At 45.5% G+C, this 22,717-nt stretch overlaps 1 protein-coding gene across 2 annotated transcripts in view; it reads right to left on the bottom strand.

Annotated features, from left to right (window-relative positions):
- Window positions 1-22,717, bottom strand: part of PRKCQ (protein kinase C theta) — a 186,074-nt gene that overhangs the window by 130,124 nt on the left and 33,233 nt on the right. Inside the window, exons 2-3 of one of the 2 annotated variants that reach the window (XM_053895998.1) lie at window positions 3,278-3,568; window positions 2,287-2,413 (exon numbers count right to left, since the gene is read on the bottom strand). In XM_053895998.1, the coding sequence (XP_053751973.1) occupies window positions 2,287-2,404 (118 nt within the window). In that variant the 5' untranslated portion in view covers window positions 2,405-2,413; window positions 3,278-3,568. The remainder of the gene's footprint in view (window positions 1-2,286; window positions 2,414-3,277; window positions 3,569-22,717) is intronic. The other variant, XM_019460850.2, reaches the window with a different exon arrangement.

Here is a 22,717-nt window from a genome sequence, read left to right as displayed (position 1 = left end):
CTTCCACGGACTGGAAGCCCTTCTTTCTCAGAACTCCTCAGCTGCAACCATTCTCCACGCCCTGCATGGGACAGAGATACCTGCACAATGGCGCTTCTCATGCTCTCTCACTAGGTTTGTAAGCACCCAAAAAGAGGACCAGAGCTCAGGATCCTCTCTATTTATGGTACGTTTTTATCATTTTCAAAGGCTCCCAGAATGACAACACTCTGCCCTGTTGACTCATTATGGAAAATGCAGCCTGACACCCTCAAGATTGATAGGGTTTTAAAAATTGGTGCAGCCACTATGGAAAACAGTATGGAGGGCTCTCAAAGCTTAAACATAGAACTATCATATGATCCCATATTTCCACTGCCGGGTATTTACGCAAAGAGAACAAAAACACCAGTTTGAAAAGATACATGCACCCCTATGTTTATTAACAGCATTATTTATATAATAGCCAAGATATGGAAATGACCTAAGAGTCCACCAATAGATGAATGGATAAGGAAGATGGACGTGCAATGGAATATTACACAGCCATAAAAAAGGATGAGCGCGTGCCGTTTGTAACAACACAGACAATCTAGAGGGTGGTAGGCTCTAGAGAGAAAGAGAAATACTATACAATTTTACTCACACGTGGAATATTTTTTTAAAAAACCAAATGAATAAATAAACAAAAAGCAGAATCAGGCCTATAAATAGGGAGCACCGATGGTTTCTAGAGGGGTGGAGTGGGGTGGGGGGATGGGCAAAATGGGTAAAGGAGAAAGGGAAGCCTAGGCTTCCATTTCTGGAATAAGTCACGAGGATAAAAGGTACAGCACGGGGAGTGTAGTCAGTGGTAATAGTGTCCCAGGCCGACAGATGGCAGTTACCCTGGTGGTGAGCATAGTAGAAGGTATAGATTTGTCGAATCACTACACTGAACACCTGAAACTAGTAAGACATTTGAGCGTCAACGATACTCAAATCAAAAAACCTAAAAAACCCAAACCCCATAAATTGTACAAAAATAATATTTGAATTGTGACGAGCAGAGTGATTTCTTGTCAGGACAAAACCAAAGACAAAATCAAAAACCAAACTCTCCAGATGCCACAGGCTAACCTTTCGGAAAAAAACGAAGTCGTCGTCTTTTCTGACAAGGTCTCTTGATCCCCACGGCCGATCCGACCCCGTTCAAAGGCAAGGCCAAAAGAAGAAATGAAAAAGAGGCTCTCAGGAGGCAAATGTCAGTGAGGCCCGTGCTTAGAGAGAACGAGCTCCCGGAGACCCATTAAGTGGAAAGCGGCTTTGAGAAACTCAGACGTTCTACACTTCAAAGGTTTCTGTGACATTTGAAAGGTTTTAGATCCGGAGCAAGTGCCATTCTCACTTGCAACTAAACAGGAGAGGAATCCGGGCAGAAGGGAAATCAGGACGATTTGGACCTTCGCCTCAGCTTGGTGCACACTCCCGGTGGCTGCAAGGGTGGGGTCCGTCACGAAGGGAGGTCTCTAAGGGAGGGAAAGGCCAGCCTGGTGGGAGCTGGAAACCCACGATTTTGAGCTGGAAACACCTCGCTGGGGGTTCTCAGCTGCCGAATGGGGTTCCTCCCGCATCCGCCAACGCCACTCCCTGAGACGCCTTTTCACTACCACCCCATGGGAAATAACACACACTTCTCTGTCCCCAAGTCTCTCTCCCCCCACTTCGCCCTGCTTCGGTTTTCTGCCCAGCACTCCTCATCGTTATTCCTCATATTCTAGTTTGTTCCATACCTCTCTCCCTCTGCTAGAGTAGAAGCTCTAAAGGAAAGGCGCTTTTTCCGCCCACTGGACACTAGGCGCTCCATAAATACGTTCTGTGTGAACCACCCGGGATGGCTCCCCTCAATAACCATCTTTAGAGTTCATTGTAAGATTGTGCAGACTTAATCTGTCTGTATTCACTGGAAATAGCCAGGGTTAGCACTGCAGGTGCCATGTTCGACTTGAGCTCACCAGTCGATTTTATCACCCCCATTAAGTCCTCACATCACGTCTTCAACCCATTTCTCCTTTTCTTTGTTCCTTTCGCGTATGTGAGAAAATGGCGCAGTGAAATGGACTACGAGGGAGGAGACCTGGGTCTCCGCCTGAGTCGGTCACTAAGCTCATACGCCCCTGAGGAAGTCCTTGGCTTGGCTGGCCATCAGTTTCCTGAACTGTAAAATCAGGTTGAACCAGATGACTCTGACGTTTCTGGAAGGACTTGCTTCCTAGTTCACACAAGGGCTTTCCTCCTCCCCCACCTCGAATACCCACTCAAGCTTACCTGATTCAACATATTCTTTGACCAGCACAGCGCAGTAAGGGTTAACAGCCTCTCCCTGACATGGCTGGCAGGACCCACAGTCGAAGTTGGACAAACCAATGCGAAGAAATGGTGACATGGTTGCTCCCTGCAAAGTGACAAAGACACATGCTGTTGGGGGCTATAAAATACGTTATTTTGGGTGTCCCGTTCCCACTTAACCAGCGCTTTATCACTGATAGCTCAGAGGCTCAAATGGCTCAAGGATCCATTTAACCAAATACTTCTACTTCCCCTTCTGCAAAGGACATTATTGGGCTCACCCCAAACCCCAGACTGACTAGCCAAGGAAAGAGGCTTCCCGACGCCTGCATTACTCAACCTTGTCAGTTAGAACTATAATTCCACTCCTAATTTAAGGGGGTTACACTTAATAGTGGCAGAAACAGGCCAGGAAAATTTCCAACATTTTACTTCTTCTGTTATGCAAGGAGGTACCCAAGAAACAACCCACAATAATAAGAAAATGAGTTTAGAAAGGGTGAGTCTATTTTAGTCACAAAAATATGACACCACAAAATTCTTACGTGGGCTATTTATGTGTGTGATGCACTTGGCTCTGGGCATTTAGCAGCTGAACTCTATTTACTTCAGACATTTCAAAAAGGTCTACTTTCTTCGCAGTCATATATGCATATGTGTATATGTACATATATATGCACACGTATATACCTCCATATAAAATAAACCTTTGAACATTCCAAAGCACTTACAAAAATCCCAAATCATTGCCCACCATAAAAGAATGCCTTATCATCTAAGGATAAATGACAAAAGCCAAATTACCAATAATTATGCATACCTAGGGATATGAGGGGAAAGCCATCATAATGTTGGCGAACAAATTCCAGGATTCTAGTCTGGTTCCTCGTCTGCTATTCCTTCATGTCCTTGTTTGGACACTTACCTCAAGTAACCACCCATTGCCCCCACTTTTCTTTCTTTTGCCTACTTTTCCATGAGGTCCCAATAATCTGAAACTACCATCTGGTATTCAGTGGAAAAGTTACGTCTTTGCTTCTTCTCTCTTCTTGAACTGTTCTCTCCTCAGTCTCTTAAGTAAGCCAAAGATAAGGACAATAAAGCATTAGCTGTCCTTTCTACCTTTGTAGAAAGAAAGACAAGTCCTCAGAATGATAGGACCCCACATGTGAGCGCCAACGGCATAATCCCAAATCTGGCAGGGCCATTCAAGACTGCTGGTTCTCTGAAGTGCTGGGTGGTCTTTGAGTGTTTTCTGAACCTACAGAGAGAGATTAGGGGCTCTTGACAACTGCTGTGAACTTCATGGATTCTAAGAAAGTCTCAATCGCCCACAATTTAGCAGGGTTTAACTAAAGGACACGGTTGTAAAATCATCATATTTTTCAGGTGTCCTTAGTCTCTGAAATACATTCCATATAAGTCACACTGTTGAAACGGTCACCAGATGACTTCTAGATGTGTCTTCAGGGGCCCCCTTCACCCTCTGACAGCCTCTGAGGTTAGTATTCTTGGACGGGAGCCAGGCTAATGACTGAGAGCTCTCTGGAGAAAACTTCCTTGACAACAGCCCCTTTCCTGGGTCACGTAGGTCTTCTGGACAAATCTATATTTTTCTGCACTAATAGGAAAGATCGCCAAGAGTGTCCTCATTTACAAGTGTTTACCATACGTGGACCCTCTGAAGATTTCCTCAACACGAGTAAAGTTAAGTAATTAATTCTGAGTCTGGAGGGATCACTGACTCATAAAGCCTGAGTTACAACCACTGTGACCTTTAGTGACGGATGTGTCACTTTGCTATTTCCAGGCTGGGCTCAGAATTCACAGCAGCAACTCAACATGCACCTGGAAAAGTCTGTCCGGGGAGCAGACAGAAACCTCTAGGGTGACGAGGGTTTCCGGATGCAGTAGGGGAGGGAATCATAGCGGAACCCCCTTCTCCTCCAGCACGCCCTGCTTAGCTGATTTCCTAGCCCACCAGCCACCCAGATTTGCTAGCCCTAGCCCCTCACCCATGAGCATCTTGGCATTTTACCCCAGGCATGCATCTGTTTGCTGGCCAGGCCACTGCCTCACTTTTTAAAGGTCTAGTCACGGGGACAGGACCTGACATTTTCACATCTAGAAGACAGAACGGGCATCTGTGTGCTGAACCTAACATGTTGTTTGCTCAGGGGTGCATGGTTTGTTTTTTAACATTTTTTTTTAATGTTTATTCACCTTTTGAGAGACAGAGACAGTGTGTGAGCAGGGCAGGGGCAGAGAGAGAGGAAGACACAGAATCCCAAGCAGGCTCCCGGCTCTGAGCTGTCAGTACAGAGCCTGATATGGGGCTTGAACTCACAAACCGTGAGATCGTGACCTGAGCGGAAGTCAGATGCTCAACTGACAGAGCCACCCAGGCACCCCTAGGGGTGCATTTTTTTAAGGTAAAAGGCAGCATTTCATTCCTGAGCTACTCAGAGTTTTTCCCCTCCTGTAGCTTCAATGTGAAATGTGATCATTATGAAAAATAAAGAAAATACACAAATTGTAAAAAATCTTCTCATAGTTCCACAGCGGAAGCAAGTCGCTACTACTCTTTTGATGTATTTTCTTTCGTCTTTTTTTAATGAACAGGTTTTGTGGTTTTGTTTTACATGCTTTGCTCATACTGTGTTTACGGGATTATATTTGGCTTTTTAATTTCACATCTTGCCAGGGGCGCCTGGGGGGCTCAGTCGGTTGAGCGTCCGACTTCGGCTCAGGTCACGATTCAGTCTGTGGGTTCGAGCCCCGCGTCGGGCTCTGTGCTGACAGCTTGGAGCCTGGAGACTGCTTTGGATTCTGTGTCTCCCTCTCTCTGTGTCCCTCCCCACCTCTCAAAAATAAACATTAAAAAACCCCAAATGCTTTAACATTTTGCCATAAAAATTGTCCAAGGTAGTATGTTATCTTTGTAAACATCCTTTAACTTCTTGCACCATCTTCTAATGACCTGTTTTACTAAAGTCTTGTAGTTGAATGTTTAGACACATGTTTTTTTCATAATAGAAATAATGCCGTAATAAGCACCTTTTTATAATTTTTTTTTAAATTTAGGAATACTGCATCAGTGTAGATCACTAGTGTTTTCAATATGACTAGATCAAGTGATATTACTATTTGTAAGTCTTACACATTTGAAGACAATAATAAAACAAAGTCAAAGAAAATATCTAGAGTAACTACAACAGACAATAACTGTCATTCTTTATAATAAGCATACACAAATTTGAAAAAGCCAAACAAAATAAAAACCACCTATGACCCAAGGAATTAAGTGGCAATAACACAAACTATACCAAATATTAAAAAAACAAACAAACATAGTTTCAATTAGTTATGTGGGAAGAATGTTCAGCCTGTGAGCACTTTAAGAAATGCAAAATGGGGGTGCCTGGGTGGCTCAGTCGGTTGAGCCTCCCGCTTCGGCACAGGTCGTGATCTTGGGGTTCATGAGTTCGAGCCCTGCATCAGGCTCTGTGCTGACAGCTTGGAGCCTGGAACCTGCTTTGGATGCTGTGTCTCCTTCTCTCTGTGCCCCTCCCCTGCTCACGCTGTCTCTTTCTCTCTCTCAAAAATAGGTAACCATTAATATATATATATATATAGAAATGCAAAATAAAACAAGATACTATATAATTGCATTTGCAGGACATTCTTGAAAAGACAAAACCATATGGAGACAACAGTGCTTAGCAGTGGTTTGGACAGAGGACAGGGGGTTATAAAGATAGAGCATGAGCAAGCTTTGGGCGTGGGGAGGTGACCCTGTACTATAGCCTGGTCACAGTGGTGGCCACAGGAATCTAGATTTAAATTCACAGAATCATATAGCAAGAACAACCGTCAATTTTACCACGTGACCATTTCAAGACCAAAATTTAAAAATATGCTATTGGCATTTTAAGGCGTGGACTATAAATTCAGAGGTTATATAGATAAAATGCACACTGGTATGGACAAAAGAATATACATCAGGAAACTAAGAATTCATACAATAAAACATTGAATTAAAATCTAAAGTAATCATGAGTAGCTTCGATTTATTAGAGGGAAAATGTCAGAGGCTTAAAAAAAATAAATGGCCTTTACTCTGCTATTGAAGCTCTCTTGAAAGTTTTTGCCTTTTGGAGCAAATAACTGAGAAAGGATAATATTGGAATTTGATAATGCATATTCTTTGGGGATCTATTAATATTCAACTCTTCACAAAACTCTAACAATAAAAAGAGTTAAACTATTTAAATATAAAACACGACACAATAGCATTTTTTTTTAAGCCATTGCAACTAGCAAATATTTTTGAAATGCTCCTACCTAACACTGGCAAGGGCAACACGAATCGCACCCTTGTAAACAATGCTGTTGTGAGTGTGAATGTCCGCAATCCTGTTGAAGGCTTGCACACGTGTGTGTGTGCACAGGAGCACCAAGATGGTATGTAATAAGCATTCAAGGATGAAATGAACATGCAAGATTTTTGTCGGTCAGACCCTCAACCTGCCGGGTCCAAGCAGAACTCAGGGTCCTGCCTTTCGAATGGGCCCCGTCTATTTCACCAGCTCGGTGACGGGTACCGTGGTGCTCTGCCCAGCACTCGGATGTCACCTTTCCCCTCCTGGACCAGAGCTGGTTTGCCTTGCCCCTTCCTTCCCCTTCCCGCCCCACTTGCCTCAGCGTGACTCCAAGTCACCACAACTTACCTGTTGCCCTACCCAGTCCCGACACCTGTCTCTCCCAGTCAGATCTCCACGCTGCAGCCCGAAGGAGCTTAGTTAGGACCATGCGGAGCTACTGCCATTTGTCCAACGTGTCAAGCTGTTTCACGGCTCTGGGCTTGTAGCAATACCGTTCCCTCTCCCTGGAATGCTTTCCTATTTCGTTCCATCCTCCCTCGGCACCCCATCCCTACTTCCTTCATCTTTCAAGTTCCTGCTCAGTCCCTACCTCCCCTTTGAAGCCTTTCTTCCCTCCGCCTCCATCATCCACCCTCCTCCCTCTGGCACTTCCTGGTGGAATCCACTCAGTCCTCCAGGCCCCCCCCACCCCCCCAGCTCCTGGGGCATGGCTGTTAGACAGTGCCTGCCATATTTATTTGCCGTGGCTCTGTCATTTCCCATTTCCCAGTGGGGTAGATGCTGTCGCTCCCATGCTCTTTCTCTTGAGCCTCCAAATTTGGGGGACACAGCAGAGCCCCACCAGGATTTCTCCTGCTTCATCTTTGAGGTACCGTGTTTGTCACTCAAACCATAGAAGTCCTTCTGGTTTCATCTAGCAAGACCCCTCCAGAGTCAGTGCATGTGGGTGCCTTACTACTAGACCCAAGTTGTGATAAAGGGTTTTCTCTATTGCCACATTCCTTTGGACATTCCAGTCAGCTTCGTGGGACTGGGGAGGAGATCTGGTGCTCACATTGCCAGATTTCCCTTTAACACTTTATTAGATATATTGGTTCACACTGGTCTTCCCAAATAAGCAGACTGCGGGCTCTGAGAGCAGGGACCAAGTCTTAGTCATTCACGCACCTCCAGGGCTGATCCCTCTGTCTGATAAGTAGTAGATGCTCAACGCATTTTTGCTAAGGAACTTGATTTTCAAAAGCAATGCTTTATATAATCTCTTAATCTTTATGCTTATATGTATATATTTTAACCTGCAAGGGTATGGTGTGGTCCAATCAAGCAGAGGGCAGTAGTAGAGGAAGTCAATACAAGAGAAAGATCCCAGGCATCGTTACAAAGACCCGACACCATTATGGACTCAACCGCAGGAGTTATTTAGTGTCCCTAAGCCTGTCTTCTCATTTGGAAAGGGGTAATAATACCATCACTCATTTCAAAGGGCTACACGGACGGAATGGGCAAATGCACGGAGGTGCTTATAACGGGGCTGGCGCAGAGTAAACTCAAAAATGTTAGCTGTTATTATTATTGCAACTCTGATATATTTTCCAAGGGACTCTACCGACTTTATTAGTTTGTACCAAAAATGGGCAGGAAGAAAAGTAGAGACCGTCTGTTAGAAGCACATCTTGGCTGAATTATATGGCCTCCCTCTGCACTCTGCCACCGAACTCCCATAAAAACCCACATGTATCTCTCCTAGAGCACTTATTACCCTGTGATAGAGTCATCCTGACGCGAGCACTTATCATGATGGACAGTCAGGATGCCTATCCAATCTTCTGTGCTCTTGCTATCTCAGCTGCGAAATCTCATAATATGTACTTTAAATTTGCAGAGAATCTTTACTCTTATGACTCAATGTTTTCCCCTTTAAGCATGATCTCATCTGTCTTTAGCAGGTAGCTTCGAAGCCAGAAGATGGACAATATCATTGCTCAGCGGCATGGTTAAGGTCATAGACCTCAAGTGCTGAACTGAGAATTCCGGACTCCCTGGGTGCTGACTCACCTACTTACCCACACTGACTCACCTACCACAACTCAAACCTGCCAAATGCTTTCACAGTGATGTTAAGGATTGCCACCACATAACAAAAGCCGAGGAGGAGAAGTTCCACAGAAATAGAAAGCAACAGAAGTTCTATATACTCTCATCAGCAAAAAAAAAAAAAAAAAAAAAAAAAAAAAAAAAAAAAAAAAAACAAAAACAAAACACAAAACCAAAAAATAAGACTTCTCTTTCTTTGCAGCATGTGAAATAGGAATGAGCATACATATCTTTATGTAAATGTTTTTAATGTTTTTAATTTTTGGTGGGGTGGGGAGAGAGACACAGCTCGAGCAGGGGAGGGGCAGAGAGAGAGAGAGAGAGGGAGACACAGAATGTGAAGCAGGCTCCAGGCTCCCAGCTGTTAGCACAGAGTCGGACGTGGGGCTTGAACCCATGAACTGTGAGATTGTGACCTGAGCTGAAGTCAGATGTTCAATTGACCAAGCCAGTCAGGTGCCCCTACACTTCTTTATTTAAAAACAAAACCGTGGACAGCATCTGTATTGTTATAACCTAGCAGGAGGTATCTCGGTGACAGAGGGAGAGTCTCACAGAAACAGCAAAACCTCAAACATGTAGAAGAGAGAACACAACCGAATCTGTAGTCAACCCAGGAATAGGACAAAAAGCACTCAATAGTTTCCAAGTGGGTCACCTAAGCCCAAGTTTGGGGAATTAAACAGGCAGATGTCGGCAAATGAAGTGACATCTGTAGCTTTTACATCTCTTTACAGATAGAAAGGTTTCTCGGGTAAAAGTGATTGCTGTAGAAAATAACCTACAAATTAAGAATTACTTGCCTGGAAATGGGCAGAGAAGAAAGGTGGTAATAAGAGAACCATCAAATGAAAAGCATTTTACCCTGGTACTAAGACTTCTACAAAGTAGTACAATATAATAAAAAGAGTCAGAATACATATTAGCCTTGTGGGGTTCAGTTGATTGAGCATCCGACTTCAACTCAGGTCATGATCTCATGGTTTGTGAGGTCAAGCTCCCCATCTGGCTCACTGCTGTCAGCTCAGAGCCCGCTTCGAATCCTCTGTCCCCTCTCTCTCTGCCGCTCCCCCGCTCACACACTCTCTCTCAAAAAATGCCTAAACATTTTTTAAAAAAAGGAAGAAAAAATAAATATTAGCCTCTTGGCCACACATGTGGTCTCAAAAGTGAATTAGAATAATAAGCATGACCTGAAGATAATATTTTAAAATAATCCCTAGAGCATGAGCTGCAAAGACCAAAGAATGTAAGCCTAACATTCCACCAGCTGTTAGAAATGGTCAGGAAGGGGATTTGTTAACAGAGCTGGTACTGCCCGCCTACCTAAAAGCATTAACAAGACACCCCCTCCTTCAAGTGCTAGCGACTGAACTGTGTCCCCCACAAATTCACATGTTGAGACCCTAATTAATTTACCTAAGGTTAAATGAGATTGTGAGGGCAGGACCCTAATCCAATAGGATAGTGTCCTTGTAAGAAGAAGAGACACCAGAGATTTCTTTCTCTTCATGGTGTAAAGACACAGTGGGAAGGTGAAGAGAGCTCTCATCAGACACCAACTTTGAGGACACCGCGATCTTGGATGTCCAGCCACCAGAAACATGACAGCTCCCCCCCATCTGTGGTATTCTATTGTGACAGCCCCAGGAGAATATAACTAATATAACCAAAAATAATGTAGAAACAAAACAAAGATCGAAATATAGAAAATGAGCCACCTGGGAGGTCATTGTGCATATTCTGACACTAATTTTATTTTATTTTTTAAATTTTTCTTAGTATTTACAATTTTTTAATGTTTATTTACTTTTGAGAGTGAGTGAGAGAGAGCGAGTGAGCATGAATGGGGGAGAAGCAGCGAGATAGAGGGAGACACAGAATTCAAAAGAGGCTCCAGGCTCTGAGCTGTCAGCACAGAGCCCGACGCGGGACTTGAACCCAAGAACCATGAGATCATGACCTGAGCTGAAGTCGGATGCTTAACTGACTGAGCCACCCAGGTGCCCCCTGACACTAATTTTAATGTGTGACATGAACGTTGTCCACTAAAGCTTAGCTCTGATCAAATTATACCGATACTCAAGAAAACTGTCCCAGTCCCTGCTGAATTAAATCATGGCTTCTTAACCCATTATTTCAGAGCCTCTACATGTTGGCTCCCACTGCCCCCTTGCCACCACCTCCCAGTCCCCACAGCATGCCTCTTAGTCATATCCTGACTTCTCTGTTTGCTGGGTACATCGCAACCATCCATCTTGGTGGCTATGTAAACCAGTCCCTCTGTTTGGAATGCTGTGTCTTCTCCCCCCCTTAAAAAACTGCCATCCCCTAATCCTTCTCATTTTTTCGAGGACCTCACTTACACACTGCTTCATTCAGAAACCCTTCCCTGCTCCCCACAGAAAGAGGAGTGGTTTATCCGATGGGTAAGTTTTAGACAAGTAAATGGCACCTGCCCAGCCCAGCCTCTTCTCTCCCTTGGGGGGAATCTGTGGACTTTCATAGAACATGTTTCTCCACTCTTCTCTGCCATAAGCAGGGTGGGACCCATCTGCCTCAGTCCTGGGAGATTGGCCATTGTCCAGTGTGGCCTCTGACACCATGAACAAAGACCAACCTATCACTTGAATACTTTAGCCCATATCCACCAAATCCAGCCTCAAGTTGACTTTTTTTTTTTTTTTTTTTTTTTTGCATTTCCCTGACTTCTGATCGCTCTCTCCATTTGTTCCAAACACAGCAGTCTAGTGGAGGTATTTATTGGCTCCCCCTACAATTCACATGTATGTGAAGAGTCCATAGTGTATATATGATAGCTCATATTATTCAGTTTTCTCAACAAGTCTACAAGGTGGGTATAATCAACTCCATTCTATGGCTAAGAAACCGAGGCTTCAGCGCGTGAGTAGCTTGCTGAAGGTCATAGAGCTAGCACATAGCAGAGTCTGGATTTCAGCCTTGGTTGCTAAGCACCTCCACCCAAACTAGCACATTATTTCTTGTTAGAAAATGCCTTTTAAGGTTAGGTCAGGAAGGAAGTGAGAGCATGGAGATTTCCCCATAGAATGGTCTCCATCTGTTCTCCCAGCCTCTAATTAGGAAGGACGATTACAACCACCCACATGGGCTCTCTCAGCAGGCCTCCATGCTGCCCTACTTGCTTAATTATCTTAGGTACCAATCGGACGCTTCTCCTTGTCAGTACCTGCGGTTGAAGGATCTTTCTACCCCACAGCTGTGGAAAAAAAAAAAAAAACAGGTAATATAATTGGAGTTGAAGTTCCTTGGAATAACGTAAGCTCACATCCAGAAATGAGGTCAACGCTGCAGATCTGAGTAACTTCCCCAGGATGTCACCAGTGTGTGCTCTCCCATCTCCTTGAATCTCCCTTTATTCACACTGTCAGAGATGGCAGATTGGGATGAGTGAGGAATTCCAGGGCCGGGGTCTAGAACAAAGCTAGCTGACTGCTTCATGTAACGTTGGGAGGGACTTGGTCTCCTTGGCAGGATTTTCTAGCCACAGTTAGGTAATCGCTTACTGAGTCTAAAGATGCTGCCTCATATAGGAGGCACACTGAATTTATGGCTCTGTCCCTGTGTCAAGATTTACTCTTAAAAGACAGTCTTCAGCACACACACACACCCCACACACGCACACACTCACACACACACGCAAAGTAACTATATGAAGTGACGGGTATGTTAATTAGCTTGACAGTGGTCATATTTCACAATGTACAGGTACCTCAAATCACCAAGTTGTATACCTTAAATATATCCGATTTTAGATGGTCAGTTACCTCTCAAGTTGGGGGGGAGCGCGGAGACAATCGTTTCTGTGACTGTCCCTTCTTGGCAACCCACTAGCTCTAAAGAGACACGGGATACTTTGTAATCTTCCTAAGGCACTAGAGTAAGAGGGCTTCCTGCCAGGTAGGTGGTCAGTGAGGAAAAGTACACCACCTCAACTCGGGGTGCCAAATCGGAGCCAGGGCCCAGGGCACTCGGGTCAATGGGCACCTTGACTGAGAAGGTGAGTGTGAAATTCTTGGACACACAGTCTGTCTTCCTCTGGCCTTTACGTGCCAGTGGACACAGAGGATGGAGACACACGGATGGGCAAATGACACTGCCATGGCATGAAAGCCAGCTTTTTGAACCGCACCGTCTTCAACAAATGACCGAACCTCTTTGTGTCTCTGTTTCCGTATCTGTAACGTGGGGAAAATAATAGACGTACTTCATAGAGTTGTTACGGGGATTACATGAGTGGATTTATGGGAAATGCTTGCGATAGTGTTTGGTGAAATCACACAGGATGTTCCCAAGGGATCCTGAGAAAGTCTCCCTGATGAAAATTAGCTGCAAGTGACGGTGACTTGTTCAACGGACTATGTCCGACACCTAAACTACTGGCTAAGTAACGAAGCGACATACACCATCTTATGTTTTACCATTACTCAGTAAGCATTTGCTAAACCTGTCTGCTCTGTACAAAGCATCGTTCTGGATCCAAGAAGGAGGTTTTGAGAGCCGGGGCTCCACCTGCTTGCCCTTCTATCCTGTTAAAAAAGTGATGTGGCCAGTTAACATGGGCTTGGCGTTAGAGACTCAGAAGACAAGAAATGGCAACATAGGCTCCCACTCCTGGGAGCACCAGTAGCAAAACACCCCTGCCCTCCCAGGGCTGCTCTGATACCACACCCCACTTCCTCCTCAGGGTGTGTGACACTTTTCAAAGAAAATACAGTATCTGGTAGTATGACCACAGCAAGCGGAAATGTCAACGTGCAGTCCACAGACGAACTAAGAGTTCTGCACAGAATAAACATACAGGGAACCCTCCAACAACAGGCAATGCTGCTTTGCATTACTGCCCATCACATGAAGAGTTTCCCAGAGAAGGGGATGGGGTGGACCGGGGATGGGGACCACGAGAAGGAGAAGAAAGAGGCAGAGTGGGGTCAGATGATCTTGGGTGGATGTGTGCGTGTGGATCTAAGGGAGTCGCCCACATCTTGTTGCACAGAGAAATGTCCCCAACTTAGGAATGAGTGGGTTGTCAAAGCACGTTTGTAGTTAGAGCTGAGAATTCATGGGAACAGCAAAATGATTAGGTTCCTCCACTAGCTCACTAACTGACCTATTTATCTGCTCACTCGGAGCCAAGTCAAAATTAATTTATAAAATCGACCACCATTTGTCACTGTTCGAGCTTATGAGATCCTCTACTTGGTTTTCTTCTTGACACATGTCAAATTGATTGTGGGTTTATAGCCCACATAGGGTCTATTTTCTCATTTTGACTTTTTAATTTTTTAAGTTTATTTATTTTTGAGAGAGACAGACAGTAGGGGAGGGGCAGAGAGAGAGAATCCCAAGCAGACTCCACACTCTCAGCACTGAGCCCGACGTGGGGCTCGAACTCATGAACCGTGAGATCATGACCTGAGCTGAGATCAAGAGTCGGACGCTTAACCGACTCTTCCCTGTTTTCCCGTTCTAAAAGCCACAGATCACTCTGACTCTCAGGGAACACCAGTTTTACTGTGTGAGCAGAGTACATTCGTAGTGTTAGCCATAACTGCAGTGGACACACACCTACCGGGCAAGATAGGAAAGCACTGGCTCAGAGGTTCTCAAGGGTGGTCCTGAGGACCAGGAGCATGGGCGCCAATGAGGGAACTCTTGAAATGCAAACCCTGCAGCCCCACCCAGACCCGCTTGAGTTAGAAGCTCTGTGGGCAGAGCTCAGCAAACCGAGGGTTCCACTTAGGAGGTGCACACTGAAGTCTGAGGAAGGGTGTACTCACGTAAACTCCATAAGGCTGGGCCTGGGTCCTTTTCATCTCACTTGCCCAGGATCTGGGCACCTAGATAGTTCTATATAACTGGTTCTCAACCAGGGCAATCTGCCTCTAGGGGGCATCTGGCAATGTCTGGAGACATCTTCGGTGGTCACCAACGTCGGGGAGAGGGTACGACTCACATCAGGTGAGTTGAGGCCAGAGATACCGCCAAACAACCTACAATGTGCAGGGCAGCCCCGCCCCCCAACAAATGCATGCACAGTGCTGGGGTTCAGGAGCCTTGGTCTAACCAAAAGCACCAAATGTGGTGAAGCCAAGAGGATTTCCCTCCTCCATCTCTCACCATCTCTCATCGCTCCCCCAAGGTCAGCGATTCCAGCCCCACAGAAAGAAGGGAGTGCGTAGGCGTGGGGCAACGTATCTCTCCGCTGCCTTCTGCCTTCCCATTTGGGGACCACAAGTAGCATGGTAACGGACCTATAACACGCTCGCAAGAAGTGTCTTTTGAATAAGTAAGTGGATAAATCAATTAGGAATGAATAAATCAGTGAACAAATTCACTGATCTGTTCATTTTTCTGAGAGCTGAAAGGGCTCTTAGTGATCAAATGGTCTGCTCTCATACCAGATAAAGGGATTAAGGTTCAGAGAAATTAAGGCAAGAGATCAAAGTTACTGTCTAATTAGTGGAAGGAGTGTTACCATGCCCCAGGTCCACCTAGATCCTTCTTCATTTATTTGCACAAAGTATTAGTACTGCTCACACAGAAAGACAATTTAACGCACCAGATGTGAGACCCTTTTACCCGCTCAGGTTTATTTGTGATATAGGCACTCTGGTGAATTTTGACCAGCCCCAACAACCTCATATACTCACTGAGCCAGGCACTCGGTGAGTGAATGAATCTGGCAGACTGCTCATTCCGCACCCCCCAAAGGGCTCTTCTGTATCCCTCATCCACACACGAAATGTGAAGAGATTAATACCCTTGCTTCTCTGAAGAAAAAACAATGGCAAAGAGAAAAAAGAACTATTCGATTATGGGATATATCTCTTGCAAATGCCAAGCTTTGACTTCCCTTAGTGAATTTTTAGCAAGCTCTTAAGATTATTGTGTGATCAGAGCCATTGTGTGAAAGGTACTTCAGCATCTTCTTATGAGACAACAATCTCTGAAAAGGACAGCACTGCATTTTGTAACGGCAATTTCATTGTTCTCCAGAGGAGAACAATGGAGGAAAGGTGGAGGGAAGAAGGATCTTCATTTTAACAAGGAATCCATTACGGATTAGCGGCAAATAACTAATATGCATCGAGCACCTGACAGCTTACAAATAGCTTTGCAAAAATGAAGGTAATGAACATGTTGCTAGTCTTGATAGATACTGGAACTTGCTTTTGTTTTTCAAAACTGGCTCTTCATCACAGAGTTTGAGCAGCGCTGGTCTATGGCACCCATTTGTATCACGATACTCGCTAAATTGCAATCTACTCTAATTTTCTATTTATCTTTTTGTATAACGCCCCCCCCCCCTTGAATGTAAGCTCTACGATTTCAGAAGCAATGTTTAGGTTTGGGGTTGGGTTTGTTGTTGTTTTTTTTTTTATAGACTTCATTTCTTAGAGCAGTTTTAAATTTATAGCAAACTTCAGCAGAAGGTACAGAGATTTCCCACACCCTTCCTGTCCCCTCCCCCAATTCTCCCCCACTATTAACACCCCACCCCAGATGGCATACCAATTACAATCCACAAACCCACACTGACAGCATTATCACTCAGAGTCCATAGTTTACTTTAGGGGTCGTTCTTGGTGTTCGGCATTCATTGGGTTTGGTCAGAAGTATAATGATAGGTATCCCATCATTATAGTATCACACAAAATAGTTTCACTGTCCTAACGATCCTGTGCTCAGCCTATTCATTCTTCCTTCCTCCCCAGACCTAATAGATATTAAAATGGGGGCAACTGGGTGGCTCAGTCGGCTAAGCATCCGCTTTGGGTTCAGGTCATGATCTCGCAGTTGGTGAGTTCGACCCCTGCGTCGGGCTCTGCACTGACAGTGCGGAGCCTACTTGGGATTCTCTCTCTCCCTCTCTCTCTGCCCCTCCCCTGCTCGTGCTCTCTCTCAAAATAAACAAACATTAAAAAAAATAAAGATGTGATAATAGACATCATCTGGTGCTGGCAGAATAGTTGGACAGATTGTCAGAACAAAATGGAATGTCCTGAAACGAGCCAAATATTAATGAAAGTTTTGTGTGCAGTGAAGACGGCAGGTGATGTCAGTGGGGAGAGTTAGGATTGCTTAATAAATGGGGTGGTAGTCATTGGCTAAAACCTACATTAAAGCTAACATCAAAATAAAATTCAGATAGATTGACGATATTAATGTAGAAATAAAACCTCTACACAACCAGAAGTACTAGATATGTAGATTATAATTATGTAATCTTTTGTAATCAGGGAAGACTTATCAAATATCGTACCTTGTCTGTCGAGACAAGGTCCATAAAGGAATACATTTCTATACCGTGTGTGTGTTAAACGTTAACAAAGTATAAGACAAACAACAAAATGGGAGGTATAATTGTAAAGTATGTGGCAAAATATTTGATAAATATGTGAAAAGCTATTAAACATCAGTAAAAGGGGACGCACCTAATAGTGAAATCTTATTTGCCTAATAAAACAATTGGCGAAGATCGAGAACAGGCATTTTACAGAACAAATGTTATAAAGGGTCAGTAAGATACATAAAAAGTTCAATTTCACTAGAAATAAAAGAAATGTAAATTAGCCAGCTTCATAATCCCCTCTCTGCCATTCCAAAATCCAAAATGCTCTGAACATAGAAAAAAAAAATTCTGTAGTGCAAACTAATGTAGTAGCAAAACCTGATATGGGCTATTTATGGTCTATTTATTATGCTGAACATAACCGTTAGTGTCCTCCCCCACAACATGCAGTTTATTGGGAATATTTTGTAATATACAGTGTATAACTTTATTACTTTTAGAGAGTATAAATTCGGAAACAGATCTGGCCATAATGGCCTGGATAAGGAACCTGTACAATCTTTATGGAAGAAAACGTGTATTAAATGACTTTAAGATAAGTATTTGAAGGTCTACATACAAGAATGCCCAGTCAGGCATCGCTTAACAATGGCCTAACTGGCAACAGCCTCAACGTCCAAAAATAAGATATTGTTGGAAAAAATGATGGCAAACGACTACAGTGGAATATTTTATAACCAGTAGATCGTTATTCCCTAAAATAAAGATATTTACAGGATATAGTTAAGCTGAAGAAGGGATGTACTAACCATAACGTGTGGGTGTGTATATAAAAAAGGAGCTCATTTAAAGAGATCTACAGTCACATGCATAAATCTTGGCGGGAAAGATTTAAATCAAAATGCCATCGCTGGGTGGACTGGGTTTTAGGTCATTTTAAATAGTTACTTGTGAAGAGTTTACCATTCTGATTTTTGAAAATGATCTTGCATTAGCAAAAAGGGAAAAATGCTGCACCTAGTGACTCAATTTTTCCCTCCTAACCATTATGTAAAGCAGGATGGATGGTTCCCATTACAGAGAGGAGAGAGGCGGATGCTTGCGGAAGTTAGGGCTTTCTTCAGGTTTGCAGAGAGTGTAAGTGATGGGGCCTACCTCCTCTGATTTCGTATCAGGTCTCTTTCCATGGCAAGGCCTCTGTGGGCCTGGCCCCGGGTATCACCTGGCACCCATTCAGATCCCTGGCCCTGATAACATCTGGCAACTGAACAAGTCTTTCTTTCATTTAGTACCAGCTGACTGGGAGTGTCCTCTACAGGAGGTGTCTTGGGGCAGCGCTTAGACAACAAAGCCATAGCTCTTGACTTCAAGACCACTCCAATTCTTCTCATAGGGATTCCTAATTTAGCAGAGAGCAGTGGCCCACAAGTCCATGAACAAGTAGCTTGTTCAGATCACACAGTATACTTTTTCCCACAGAAATGTTACCCGTGACGCTGGATCCACATGTGCACGTTTCCTGAAGCACAAAATGGTGCCATGAAACCACCTACGATGGATTTAGAACAGATTTACTAGGAACTGTGTCCCGACCTCCCATTTGGGGTTTTATGAACACACACTAAGACAGCTGGGGCAGTCCAATCAGAGATTCCTCTTTGTTTTTACTGAGCAGTGGGATCCGGCCCTTGCCCAGCTCCAGGACACCTGAGGGGCCCCCATGGCCCAAGGGTGGAGAGAAGAAGGGCCTGGGGAAGGATTCTGGGGAGAGAAGCAGGAGTGGGGGGAGACGGGCCAGGCAGGTGATGCTGAGCATGGAGAGCAGGGGTGGAGTGGGAAAAGATGACTGTAGCTGGGGGTGGGACTGAAGATGGGGCAGTGGAGAGGGAAGCAGGGAAGGTGAGCCAGGAGGAGAAGGAGGATGAGGTCAAGAAGGGGACCATGTGCTGGGGCGCCTGGGTGGCTCGGTCAGTTAAGCGTCCGACTTCGGCTCAGGTCATGATCTCGCTGTTCGTGGGTTTGAGCCCCGCGTCCGGCTCTGTGCTGACGGCTCAGAGCCTGGAGCCTGCTTCGGATTCTGTGTCTCCCTCTCTCTCTGCCCCTCCCCCAACTCACATTCTGTCTCTGTTAAAAATAAACATAAAAAAAAAAAGACAGGGAACATATGCCACTGGTGGTCTCCAAAAGAGGGCATCTGAAGGTCAGGGCAGCCGATGGCACAGACCTTGCAAGTAGCACAGAGACTGAGAGCTGCCCCCACATCCATCCCCTTCGATTCCCCTGCCCCTGCCTAGAATACACAAGGGGTGGCGTTGAATCACCTTGGCAATGCCCTTGATCGCTGGGGCCTGGATTCTCAGGTCGGGGAGAAGTCAACCATCAAGCTTAGACCGCTGTTAATTTGGAGCCTCTGTGACAGCAGCCAAGCATACAGATTAAAGAATACCTCACCTCGCAAGACTTCAGGAAGAAACAAGAATATGGCTGCAAGCCTTGGCTGAACGACAGAGAACCGTCCTGATCACAAAAGAGAATTTTATTATTCTACTCTACAAAGTCCTTCTCCTCCCTCTCTGCTTCTTCCTCTTTCCCGCCTTCAGGCTGACCAGCCAGTCCTCCCCGTCCCGCTCACGAGAAAAGAAAGAGGATGTGACAATGGCAACCAAACGGGGCATCTGGCACCGACGTCCTGTTCCCGTCCCAGAGCTGACGGCGCAAAACGAACCGAACCATCTCCTGGGCGCAGGTATTTTCCTGAGGTTTAAACGTTTGAAATTGAGATTTGCCTGGGGAGGCTTCCTCTGTCTGGGAGACAGAGCAGAAAGAAACACATTGCATACTTAGTAGGGTCACGCTCTTGGGCTGCAAGAAACACAAGTCTGAGCTCCAGGCCACGGCCCTTTCCTCCTTGAAACACACAACCAACCCCTCAACATCTTGAAAACACCCCCGCCCCTAATTCTCAACATCTCCCATCCCGGGGGCTCAGAGTGGAGTGAGCACTGATCAAGCTGCCACTGCCTGACGATGTTTACGGGACAGAGAGGCAGGTCCTGAGGTACGCGGGGTGCAGGAGCCTGGGTCAGCGGGTGCGGAGAAGGGAGGGGCTGAGTATTCCGGGGCCCTTCACCAGGGACATTCGTGAACAGCTCTCGGCAGTGGGGGATTCTGTTTCCCTTTTGTTTGTTTTTAAAACCACCATTTCGTTTTGTTCTAAAAAGAATGGAAAAGCGGTAAGCTGTTGCATTAATCTCTGCTTCAGTCCGCCCCTTAAGGAAATGAATGGGAAAGGGAAAACAGAACCTGCCATTTACTCAAAACGATTTCGCAGACGTTTCCTCCATTTGAATGCTGAGGTCTCCTGACACAGTCCAGTTGGTATTCTCATCCCTGTGTCACACAGAGGGAAACAGGCTCAGGCAGGTGAGGACATTTGTCCACAGTCGCACAGCTGATCATGGTGGAGTGCTTTTAGGACAGCACACACGGTCGTTCGATCTCCTGTAAGCTCAGCGCTGCCCTGGAGGTAATTATTTCTAACTCCATCTGACTGCGTGACATTGACATCTTTGTCAAACCTCTGGGTTCCCCCTGAGTCCCCCGTGGCTGATCTTTGCTGCTGCAGACACAGGGGTGATTAAAAGGTATTATTCATCTAACGCTTCTCACAGGCCGTCAGGAGGCACCTCGGCCTGAGTGGATCCCAGTAATGAAGCCACACTTCCTGTCTTTGCAACATCGGTCAGGGAAGCAGATCAGGACTGCCCTTTACTGGGTGCACTACCCTGGTGCCACTCGCCCCACGCGCTTTCCTGTGGGGCTTCCGCAGTCCTGTGCTTCCTCCCTGCTGATGGCACGGCATAAAAGTTGCACAAACAGAACATCTGGTCTTCGTGCAAATAGGAAGGCAGAGAGGAAGGAGGGAGATTGGCTCCCCGGCACGCCCTCTCCCCAGGAGGACTGTACACGTCACCTCGAAGAGCAGTGAGAACGGGACCGTGGCTCCGGCCAGTGTCCCCCGCCATCTGCCTTCAGTTCCCGGCCGAAATGCCCCTCATCTGGCTGAGCTGCTTAGACTCTGAAGCAAGAGCAGCTTGTCTAGGGAGGACGTCTACTGTGCCTATTCTGGTGTCCACCTCTGGGGCCCAGGGACAGCTGGCTTCGGGGGCAGCCAGGACATCGGTCTGCAAGTCCTGCCCAACCTGTCTACACCACTTGTGGTTCTTTCCTTGCTGGGCCTGCAGTAAGCTAGGAAAGCGAGCTAGATTCTGATTAAGATGGCATTCTGACAGAAATGACCTCGTCACAGAGAGACCAGAAGCATCTTACAGAAGCTGTTTCTTTGGGAAATGTTAAATCCTCGGTTTCAAAACCACGGTTGGCATGACTGGGTTCAAAGGGCATGGGGAATGGCCCTCTACAGCCAGGACTCCTCCCCAGGGGCTGCCTCTGTTTCAGAGAACCCAGGCAGCACTAAAACTGAGAATTTCCTTGCTTGGCTGTGATGCCACATCGCTGACACCGAGGTGACGCACGTCTGACCGAGCAGTTTCCTCACCGCTGCTCGCTGCTCGGAGGGAAGTCTGAGCTGGAGTCAGACCCAACCTCCTACTTCCGATTCTAGGCTGCCTGTCACCTTGTAACTGAACGGTTTCCAAATACCTCGTAAAGGAAGTGCTTTTAATTTACTTTTAATAATCGAAAGTGACATGGCGGGGCATCAAGTTATAGTTCTTCGCACGAGGGGAGAAATATTGGTGCATTTGATAATTAGAGCCTCCGGTTTTCCCTTCTGTTGATCCTAATACTTTGTTTTCCCAGGATTCCAGGACTCGTCAGTGAATGACAGTAACACGTTAGAGCTTGGAGGACTTTGTCTAAAGTTATATACCCTGACCTTGGGGACACTCGCTCAAGTTCAGCGCTCTGAATCACAAACTGCTTCAAAGTTCTTTCCAGAGAAGACTGTGAACCCTCAAATACGCATTTATTTAATTTTATTTTTTTTAAATACATGAAATTTATTGTCAAATTGGTTTCCATACAACACCCAGTGCTCATCCCAACAGGTGCCCTCCTCAATGCCCATCACCCACCCTCCCCTCCCTCCCACCCCCCATCAACCCTCAGTTTGTTCTCAGTTTTTAACAGTCTCTTATGCTTTGGATCTCTCCCACTCTAACCTTTTTTTTTTTCCTTCCCCCCCATGGGTTCCTGTTAAGTTTCTCAGGATCCACATAAGAGTGAACACATATGGTATCTGTCTTTCTCTGTATGGCTTATTTTGCTTAGCATCACGCTCTCCAGTTCCATCCACGTTGCTACAAAAGGCCAGATTTCATTCTTTCTCATTGCCACGTAGTATTCCATTGTGTATATAAACCACAATTTCTTTATCCATTCATCAGTGGATGGACATTTAGGCTCTTTCCATCATTTGGCTATTGTTGAGAGTGCTGCTATAAACATTGGGGTACAAGTGCCCCTGTGCATCAGCACTCCTGTATCCCTTGGGTAAATTCCTAGCAGTGCTACTGCTGGGTCATAGGGTAGGTCTATTTTTAATTTTTTGAGGAACCTCCACACTGTTTTCCAG

This window comes from Panthera pardus, unplaced genomic scaffold (genome assembly GCF_024362965.1).
Source record: "Panthera pardus isolate Hobbes unplaced genomic scaffold, ASM2436296v1 HiC_scaffold_6, whole genome shotgun sequence".
Classification (NCBI taxonomy): domain Eukaryota; kingdom Metazoa; phylum Chordata; class Mammalia; order Carnivora; family Felidae; genus Panthera; species Panthera pardus.
Note: the sequence above shows the minus strand (reverse complement) of the source record. Positions and strands in the feature narration are given on the sequence as shown.